This window comes from Echinops telfairi, unplaced genomic scaffold (assembly GCF_000313985.2).
Source record: "Echinops telfairi isolate 266 unplaced genomic scaffold, ASM31398v2 ScPeMD7_70;HRSCAF=299, whole genome shotgun sequence".
Lineage (NCBI taxonomy): Eukaryota > Metazoa > Chordata > Mammalia > Afrosoricida > Tenrecidae > Echinops > Echinops telfairi.
In genome coordinates, this window is record NW_022103968.1 from 70,407,386 (window position 1) to 70,418,139 (window position 10,754).

The 10,754-nt window shown below is 40.7% G+C and overlaps 1 protein-coding gene across 1 annotated transcript in view; it reads right to left on the bottom strand.

Moving 5' to 3' along the window:
• Positions 1 to 10,754, bottom strand: part of KCNMA1 (potassium calcium-activated channel subfamily M alpha 1) — a 1,099,869-nt gene that overhangs the window by 274,250 nt on the left and 814,865 nt on the right. The window contains 1 exon segment of the mRNA XM_045291187.1: positions 9,729 to 9,743. Within this exon segment, the coding sequence (XP_045147122.1) occupies positions 9,729 to 9,743 (15 nt within the window).

Sequence of the window (10,754 nt, forward strand, 5' to 3'; positions counted from 1 at the left end):
TTATTGATGCATAATTACTTGTTGATATAAAGTTTTCTCTTACACATTATGAGTTGCAATGAATTTACAACTTGGTCTAACACATTATGGTACTTTGAAGTGGGGTAGTAGAGAAACAAATCAGGAAGATGGATACTTGATGCTTGTTTGACCTGTGCCTCATGGTAGTTTTTTCTTCTTTGGCTAGCCAGAGGTCAGGTATGGCCATGCAGTTTACTGGGTTGTTTTCTGGAAAGTTAAATTTTTATTATTTTATTTGGTTGATGTCTTTGGTTAGTCCTGTTTGAAATGGTGAAAATGAATGGGGTTAATGTATATTTTGAGCTCAGGGGGTGAAATCACCCCTTGAATTTCTCAGAGACCATGCTACTTAGTGAAAATGGCTGGCAGAAGGCCCAGTCCTGGCTTCATACAGTCAGAGGCCTAAGATCATATTTCGTATCAATGGAATAGTTTAGCTAAGGATTAAAACAAGATAGATAAGGATTGAACTTGACTGTTAAGAAATGAATTTAGGATCTGGCTATACCTGGTTTATAATTTTTTCTTCTGACTATTGTTATTGACACAATGATTGATAGAAATTATGATTGGGAAGTAAAAATAGAGAGTTTTTAAGCCTCCTTTCCTTCAGCCATTAAAATGGATCTTTAAATGGGTGTAGGACATACCTGCAAAGAAGGCTCTGAAAAGATAAGCCCTGGCCAGTGTTTTAGAGCACTCAGGATATTTGCATTCAAAGAGACTTGCCTCCTCGAGGGCTGTTGAAAGGCTGTAGAAGGAAAAGGGAACCCTTTGGCTTTTTGAATTTTGAACTAGTAGTTTGTGTCTGAAGCTGGAAAATCAGGACCCTGAAGGAAACTCTTCTCTCGAGGACTGAACATTAAATGGGGCCTTTGGCAAACCTGAAATGTTTGCTAGGTGACCACTTTGAAGTGGGAGAAGTGCAGCAGTAGAGAGACAGGCTGAGTTTGGCCACTGACACCCGAGGAACTGGTTCACAGGGACTAGAGGAAAAGATGAGAGTGGCTGGCTGGTATGAAGTTCATGACTTATCCCAAGGGGGCTAGGGTTGTTGAGAATTTGTAATGGGGCCCATGTTCTAAAGATGATGCAACCAATGGGCACCCTGGTGAGGCGAAGTGAGGCAAACCATGTTGAGTTGAACCAGAACCTGGTGAGATGAAGAGAAGATTTTTGAGACTGTCAATTGGTGCATTTTGCTGCTAACTTTAGGAATGACCTGTCCTGATTTGACTTTCCTTATGGATGCGGACTCACAAGTTTCCAACTGGAATAAAGATTCTTCACATCAGAGAACATGCTTGTCTTTTCAGACCATGGGGTTGATGTAAGTGGGCAGTATAGAAACTGGATACCCAAAATTGAGTGGAAAAAACATGAAGTGATTGGTTTACAAACTTTCGTAGGTGGGGGAATATGTTGATAGGATTATGGTGTAGTTGTTCACATCTGCAATTGTTAAGCATATAATATTCTTGTTTTGTTCACTTATAGAATATTATGTTTAAATGAGGCTGGCACATTTTGAATTGTATGCATTTCAGTTTTACCCTGTTAAGTACAAATATGATTTTATTATTGCTTTGTTTAAAAATTATGTATGGCTAAAGAGTTGTGTAAAGGGGTCAAATTAACAAGGCGTGGTCTGTGGTAGTTACACAATTTTATGTCAACTAGATAAAAGAACGAAGGAGTGGAGTCTAGCATATAAATCAGGTCCCAGCCTGATGATCTCCCCTTGTGGGCATGGACTTCTCATGAGGATTCTGGAAACTCTCTCTTGATTCTGCCATCAGAAGAGGCAGGCCACTCTCTTTCTCTGCTTCACATTCCTGTTGACAAGCCACATGGCATCCAGAATGCTCATGTACCCTAGTGATCCCTCAATTGGTGAGCCCCTTTTGGCCTCATAGGCTAATGAGCTCCCCTTCAGGCTGGCAAGCACCCCTCGGCAGATGAGTGCTCCCGTGGCTACCAAGTGCCATGCTAGCAAGCACCCCTTCAATAGTATGTGACTGACACTGTGAGCTTAGATAGCTCTAGCAACTGCCCCACATCCTGTCTGAGGGGCCAGATGATCTGAGCAACACAACGCCCTCATGACCCCATCTCCCAATCAGCACCCTAAGTAAACCACCCTGGACTATCTAGAAAAAAATGTGCTCTCTGATAAAGTTTATGCTCCCCTTCCCACTTAGGTCATCCAGGGAAATATTTCCATAGGAAGATACCTGGCACAGTTCTGCCTCTTCTACTTGCCGCTCCGCCCTTGGAGACCACAATCACAAGAATGGGATTAACCCCACCCCCTATGACATAGGGCAATTGAGGCCTTTTCCTTTGGGATAGTAAAATTAGCCTCATTCTATATCCCAAACTATAAGAACTCCAGATTCTAATTTCCTAGCCCTATAGCCCCAGCTCCCATTTGCCTCTGCCCAACATAGCCCTATCAGGCTCTGCTAAAGTGCAGAGCCACTCACGGATAGGTGCTACTTTCAATTGCTTAAATATCTCTGCCCTGCATAATCTTGAACTCACCCAGGACAGAGTTCAAACTCTTAGCTCTTTTGCCCCACTTCCCCTTTTATAAGCAAAATATTGTACTATTTTTATACTTTCTTTGCTATCAGAACCATTATTTCTTTAATGCCTTTTAATAAAAATTATTCTACCATTTTTATAATCCTAAAGTCATTAATATCCTCATTTCTCAACCAACGCCTTATTTAGACCACCCCATGTCACTAATAGCAATATTCTCCCCCTACTACTCTTTCTTATTTCCCCTTCTTTGAAACAAAATATTGTACAATTCTTAAAATTCCTTCTGAATCTGTACTATCCTTTCTGTTGATCTTCATAACAAAAATGTTTTTCTCTACCACTTGCACTGTCCTCAATTTATCGATAACCCTATCTCCCAGGCAGCACCTCATTTAAACCATCCTAGACCACCCAAGCCTGATTAGAGCAACATTCACCCCTCTAGGATCCCTTATTTCCCACCCTGCCCTCATGCTCTCCAAATAAAAGCAAAGTCCTGCTACCTTCTTACAAAGGCTTGGAAGGTGTGAGCCCCATAACCTTTACACCCACTTAACTCAGGACTGCATAGAGAAAGTTCTCCATATCCTGCCACGTCACTTGAGCCCCTTACCTCTAGGTCACTATAGAGCATAAATATATTCCAGTTACACCAAGTACTTGAAGAGATGGAATCACTCAGTCATGGGCACTGATTGTAACAGGTCAACTAATCCCTGGCCATGTGTATCCAACCCAGGTTCTAAACCCACCTATACTTCCAATCCTTTTAAAAATACCTTTCTCTAATCTACACCAGATGCAATGCTCCTAAGCAGAGCTTAGAACCCAAAGAAACAATAGCTCTTCCTTCTTTTTTTTCCTTCAAAACTTTTCTCTTCTTTAATCCTTCTATTTCTTTTTTTAATAAAATCAAAATATCATACTACTTTCATAATTGTTTTCCAATCAATATCTCTCTTATTTCATCCTTTAAAAATAAAGATATTTTTTTCTCTTTTTAAAAATTAGTTTTCTCTTTTTATTAATTATCAGTACCTGATCCTTTTTTCTCCATCATATATTACTACCCCCCATTGTATTATGCTTCTTCTAACCACTACTTTATCCTTATTTCCCTTCTACTAGTTCTGAAGTGTCTATTACTCTTTTACTACATGACTCAATAGAATCAACTGCTTCCACAAAACTTAACCTCCCTACCACCCCTAAAAGCTACAGCAAGAGGTCAAGGAAAACAGAAAAGATCAATGCACACACACCCCAACAAAAACAAACAAAACCCCAAGAAATACAGAGATAAGCAAGTGAAAAACATTCAGCCTTAAAAGAAATAAGTGAAAAAGGAAAAGTTATGGCATTACAAAAAAATGAACTCAGAAGAATTATGATTACACATATACAAATCATGAAAAAGGAGTCTCAGAGAACAAAAGGAAATATTTTAAAAGCTAGCAGCCTCACTACAAGCCTTACAAGAAAAACTCTAAACAGAAACAAGGAAATTTAACACTAAGAAAACATAATTACACAACACTAAAAAAGAACAGAGAAATAGAATTGATGAGCTAGAAACCTGAATTAGTGAACTTGAACACAAATCTAAGAACAATGTGGAACACAATCTAGAGGAAAACCAATGACTTACAGGAATTCCAGATAAGGAAAAAAATCCAAAGAGAAAACAGTTCAACTCCTGGATGAAAAATGTTCTCATTGCATAAAGGATGAAAAGAAAACTATCTAGGATAGTTGCCAAAAGAAAAACAACGTAACATATTGTAGCCCAATTCTCCAACATCAGAGAGGGTAAGAATTCTTAGAGAAGCCAGAGAAAAAAGAATAGGCACGTACAAAGGGGAAACAATTAGAATAAGCTCATATTTTTCAGCAGAAATCATGCAGGCAAGAGGACAGTTGGTGACATATATAGAGTCTTAAAGGGAAAAAGATAACTGCCAACAAAGAATCTCGTATTTAGCAAATGTATCACTCAAACATGAGGGACAAATAAAAGTATCCAGGCAGAGAGAAATTGAGGTAATTTGAGAAAACAAATCCAATACTACAAAAATTACTGTGGCCATAAAATCTACAACAGTAGCACACAAACCTGAACCTAAATATAATAAAAGTCCTCAACAAACAAAGCCACTCAAAACATTGACCCAAACAACATAAAAATACAGAAAGAACAAAGATACTAACCACACCACATGTACACATAAACACAAATCAAAATGACAGAAACAAACTCATGCATATCAGTAGTGTCATGGAATGTTAATGTACTAAGTTCACCAGTAAAGAGACAGGGGATAGCAGATTTGATAATAAAATAAGACACATCAATATACTGCATATAACAAACACACCTCAGATACTAGGATAAAAACTGACTATAAATTAAAGACTGGACAAAAGCATATAAAGTAAATGGCAACAACAAAAAAAAGCAGATGTGCCATATTACTATCTGAAAAAAATAGACTTCAAGGAAAACAACATGATTAGAGACAAAAAATGATAACTTATAGTCATTAAAGGAATAGGCCAAGAAGACATGACCATAGTGAACATATGTATGCACCCAATCAAAGATCCTTGAAATACATTGTTAGAATATTCACAGAATTGAAGAGAGAAATAGATAACCTAACAATAATAATGGAAGACTTCAACAAACCATGCTCAGGTAAAAACACATCAAGAAAGATAATCAAGAAAGAAACAGAAAATACCTAAAAACACACTCGCCCAACTTGACCTCCTGTACATATACAGTACAAAACATTGTTCCCAACAACACAGTACACACTCTTCTTCAGCGCACATAGAACATTCTCAAGAGTAGACCACACTGGGACACAAAGTAAGCTTTAACAAGTTCAAAGTAATTAAGATCTTATCTATTTTATCAGATCTATCACAACCCTATAAACCTAGAAATAAACCATAGAAGGCACAGAAACATAGAAATGAACATGAATATCCTTGAAACAAGTAGGCGATCAATAAGGGATGACATTTTTTTGAAAATTTTGAAACAAAGGACCACAAGAATACAAGATATCAAAACGTGTGAGCTACAACAAAAGTATAACACAGGTCAATTTATAGCAATCAAAGCACACATGAAAAGAGGAGAAATCCAAAATTAATACCTTAATACTCATAAAACACATTCAACAAGTGGAACAGAAGACCCTGGGAAGATGATGCTGAAATAAAGTCCCCTGTCTGGAACTCCCCTTGTGTGGCCCAGGGACTGGCAGGTGAGGATTCAGATGTGGTACCTGGATTCTCAGCATTCCAGGAACATTTTAGAAATCCCCCCCCCCGCAATTTTTCATGCCTGGAAGATGCAGCTATGCTCACTGCAGTCTCCTCTCTCTCCTAGCTCAGTGGGGTTAGTAGGGCACTGACTGCCAGTCTCCTCACCTCTCTACTCTGCTACTCTACTCTACTCTCTACTCTGCTCATCAGTTCCCCTCACCACCGGCTCTTTGACCCACTGGTACAGGGGACTATCTTGTGCTGAATTATCACCAAGTGGAGCCCCTGCCCCATGCCCTCAAGGACCCATCAGAGCCCTGGAGTCTAGCTCTCTCAGTAGCCAGTGAAATCGACCATTCATAGTTTCATTCCTCCCCTAAGTTCCTACAAGAACATAGCTCTAATTGCTGCCAGATATAAACTCCTTGGTTAACTTTCCTGGGGATCCTGTCCCCATTAAGCCAGAAACACAACTTGAACTTTCTGGGAGCTTCAAAAGTATCATAGATTTTTTTCCCCTATTTCCTTTCGAGGAGAAAAACAGAAAACTCCTTTTCCTACCAGAGGAACAAGAACTCAGTATTCCAGTGTTTCTCAGTGGCTCCCCATCCCCTATGTTTATGTCTTGCTGACACTGGGAATTACTGCCTTAGTAGGATCTCCTCATGATTGGAAGTCCCCCTATACTTTGGGCCTCCACTATAATAACCTATTGTCACCCTGTGACTCTGGTTTGAAAGGCCAGTGTGAAGTGCCGAGTGATGCAGAAATCCAATTCTGCTCCACAATACAACACAAGGCTTTCCTCCTTGGGAGCAAGGAAACTTTGTGCCACTGAAATAAGAGCCTTCAGCTATAAATATAATAATAGAACGGCTGCACTCTTCCTATATAAGTGACTCTGATAGATTTCTTAATATAGCCCTCACCTACCCTAACCTCAATATCACAGTCCCCTAACTTCAGTAAGATACAGTCTCTCATAACCTAAAAATTAACAACACACCTCTTATCCATTCTTCCAATTCCTCAAGCATAACTATATTTAACAGAAAGACTTCCTATGATTAATACCATCACTTAAAACCTACTCTCCAGATCCATCTCCTACTCTTCCTACCCACACAACTATCAATCCACCTCACTTCCACAAAATACAATTTCCAGTTCCTTTCTGATCCTCTGCCTCTAAAATAAAGAGGGAACCCCTCCTACACACAACCGAGAAGCCTATGCATCAGCTACACTTGGACCACCACACCCCATAAAGTGCAAGCAACAACCATCAGCAGCTACCACAAAAAATCAAAAGAAACAAAAGGAAACTACAGATTACCCAAACGCAATGGAATACACAGAAAAATAAGCACTTGAACTGCCAGAAAGAGAATAGAAGAGAATGATGTTTACAGCCATATAAAAGATCTAGGGATCAATCCAGAAAACAAAAGATGAAATGCAGGTACTAAAAACCTCATACCCAAATGAGATTCAGAAGTTAAGTAATTCATTAGCAGGGGGAAAAATCATGGTACAAAATGTGAGGCTGAGAATGGAAGAAAATAAAAATAAAATCAAAAGGCAAAAGAAAAAACTTTTTTAAAAAAACCAAGCAGATGTCAACAAATGACGAAAAAAAAAAAATCTGAAGATAGCCTGAAGATTACCACAGGGGAATTCCATGGCAAGAAAGAATGTTCGTGCAGGAAAAACAAGTGTACAGATAAAATAGTAAGGGAATTCTTGGAAGAAAATGTCCTCAATATCACTAAGGAGGAGAAGATAACCATCCATGAAGTAGAGAGAACACCCCCCTCCAAAAAAAACACATCAAGACATTCAGTATTCATATTATCCAACTTCAAGTAAAAGAGAGAATCCTGAGAGAAGTTAGAGAGAACGGGTGGCGGGGATGGCGCGGGGGAGGGGGGGAGTCCATACAAAGATAAACAGATAAGAATATGCACAGAACCTCTCTGGAAAAATCATGCAGGAAAGAAGAAATTGAAGCAACATGAGTTAATTAGTTTATTGTGCCTACCTGGCCGATAAACACATGTGGGATTAATTGAAAGGTGGAGGGATAAATGGCTTGGTGAGCCTCTCCTTTCGAGTTCTCCCGTCTCTTGCTTTGTGATGGTCGCACCAGGGTGCAGCTGCCTTAGCAGTTCCCTGCTTCAGCTTGCAAGCCTGACTTCCTGCAAGACATCCCCAAGGAGGAGCTACATGGACCTAACCCGATGCAGCCCTGGGTGCTGGAGCAGCCATGTGGAGACCACTGCCAGCACTGAGATGCTTACATATTCATTGATTCAGCTTTCCTCTTGCAGCTGGCATCATTGCCTCTGTTTTGTGAGATGGAGGAGTACTTTGAGGATTGGTGTTGGACATATGGGTTACTGGGTTAATGTTGGACTTGTGGGCTTGGGCAGCACAGGGTTGAGATGTTTTCTTGATGCACACTTAACCTTTATATAAAGCTCTCTCTATACATGAATTTCTGTGGATTTGTTTCTCTAACGTACCCAGACTGACACACAACATATTCCAAAAGTTGAAAGACAATATTTGCTATCCAAGAATCCTATATCCAGAAAGCTATCCAACAAATGTGATGGAGAAATTTTAAAAAAGTATTCTAAAACAAAGAACTATTTAGAAAATTTGTAAAAACAAAACCAGCATTATAAAAAATAGTATCCAGTTTTTATGGTCAGAAAACCAACAGTTGCAGCACTCAAACATGAGACCACTACAGTTTTAACAACACCCAGAAACCAACACACTGTAACCAATACCCAAAACAATACAGATCTAGCTAGAAAATGAAGCCTTGAATAAACTCTCCCAAGCAAACATACAAATCACCCCCAAAAAAGGGGGAGGAAGAGAAATATCAAGTACAAATTAAACGAGATGACCATGACTAATTCACATATAGATTTAATTAGATTGAACGTCAATGGACTAGGGGGAAATGGAAGAAGATGGTGTCTAGTTAGATTTACCTACCTGGATCTCCTGCGGCCAGACCAGAAAATTGGGAGGTAAGGTGAAGACTGGGAAGCAGAGTCCTAAATTTAGAATCAGGATACTAGGGTCTGTCCTGGATGCAACTTTTAAAAATTATCCCTCCCAAAGCAAACCGAGAATGCATTGAACACTCTCTAAGCTTGTTGGGCTGGGCTCTTGGGCTCCAGACAGGGAAGCTAACAGCCCTCTAGTTCAGCAGCGAATAGCAATTTCCCCAGGCTGATGTTCAAAAGGGGTCATAATCCCAGACTTGAGGAGAACCTCTGAAAGCTAGATAACAGGACCCACACCAGAGCTCCCCATGCTGTTAGCTGCCTTGCATTCATAACCTTAGGGGGCAGGGTTAGAGCCAGTAGCCATAGATTTGGAGCAATTGAAAAGACATCAGGAAATTTACCCGAGTCAGACTGCAGTGTGGCAGAGCAAAAGGAGGTACCCATAGCTCTGGGGGTGAATTCAGTTCCAGTTGGCCAAGAAGAAAACAAATTCTCTGATAAACTAGATCTCTTCCTCTGGGGGTCAACGTGACAGCCCCAAAATCAGGGTACCCCATAATCCCAATATAAAAAAGAGAAAAAAATACTTTCCTGGTAAAAACTGCAAATCCCAGGCTCATTGTTTAACTCCAAGACAAACTGGCAGAATGAGTCCCTTAACATACAATAGCATAAGGAAGACAATGCTAAGGAATGCCAGAAGTTAGCTACAGAGCCGAGGATTTCAACATGACAAAGACCCTCCTGAGACTCCTCCTCAGTTTCAGAATATCTCACTGAGCATATAGCCAGAGCCCAGAGCTAGGGACCAATTTAATTTAAATCAATTCCAGCTGGCAAGGGGAAAAACACAAAATACCCTCTAAGCTGTTGGGGCATCAGCGGTCTCGGCACAAGCTGGGGCAACTCCACAAGCTGAATGGAGGGAGCTACTGTCCCCTCTCAGTGATCCTACATGCAGCAAGAGAGGTCCTGCCTGTCCTCCGTGTGGCTGGGAGATGCCCTGCCTATCCTGGGGTACTACACATGGCTGAGGGAACACCCCCCCCACACACACACACACACACACTGCTACAGTGCTGCATATAGCACAAGGCAGCTATACCAGTGATCTCCAGTGATCAGCACCACTACAGGAATCGCTGCCTGACCTCTGCTGTGCTCTTGTCTTTGAGGATAATTCTGCCGCATCTGTGGGACCCTACACCAAGCAGGAACACCACCTTGCTACCTTGAGGCAGGGTTGGAATTCCTCCAGCCCCAAGATCAAGTGTTCATTCCTCAGCTATCTCCTTACTTACTATTCATTTCCTTCACTCTTTATTCTTTCTCCCTTCTATATTTCCCACCGCTGTCAGTCTCAGTGGGCTCAGGTCTGTTTTGGATTTTTTCCCCATTTTATTTCTTTTTTCTTCTTCTCTTCCTCTCTTTCCTTTCTTTTCCCACTGCTGGCTTCCGGGCAACTACCCTGTGCCTACAGCAATTCTGCCCAAACAGCAGGGGAAACTGCCCTCTGTGGGAGCGAGCACTGCACACCACACAAGGCAGCTGCAACAGCCCTCTACACCACTCCACGCTGCTGAGAAAACCGAGTTAGCCTCTAAGATGATCTTGCTGAATAGGGAAATTCTGCCCAGCACCAGTGGGACCTTACACCAAAAGGGCACACTAACCTGCCACCTGGGGGAAGGGTTTAAACCCCGCCAGTCACATCTTCAGTTGATCAGGATCAGCTATCTCTTTATTCTTTATTTCTCCTTTTCTCATTCTTCTCTCTTTTTACACCACATCTTAGCAAACACAGTTTTGTTTTTTCCTTTCTTTCTCTTTCTTTTCTTGTGGTTCTAATCTTGATTTTTCTTCTTTTATGTTTCCCTT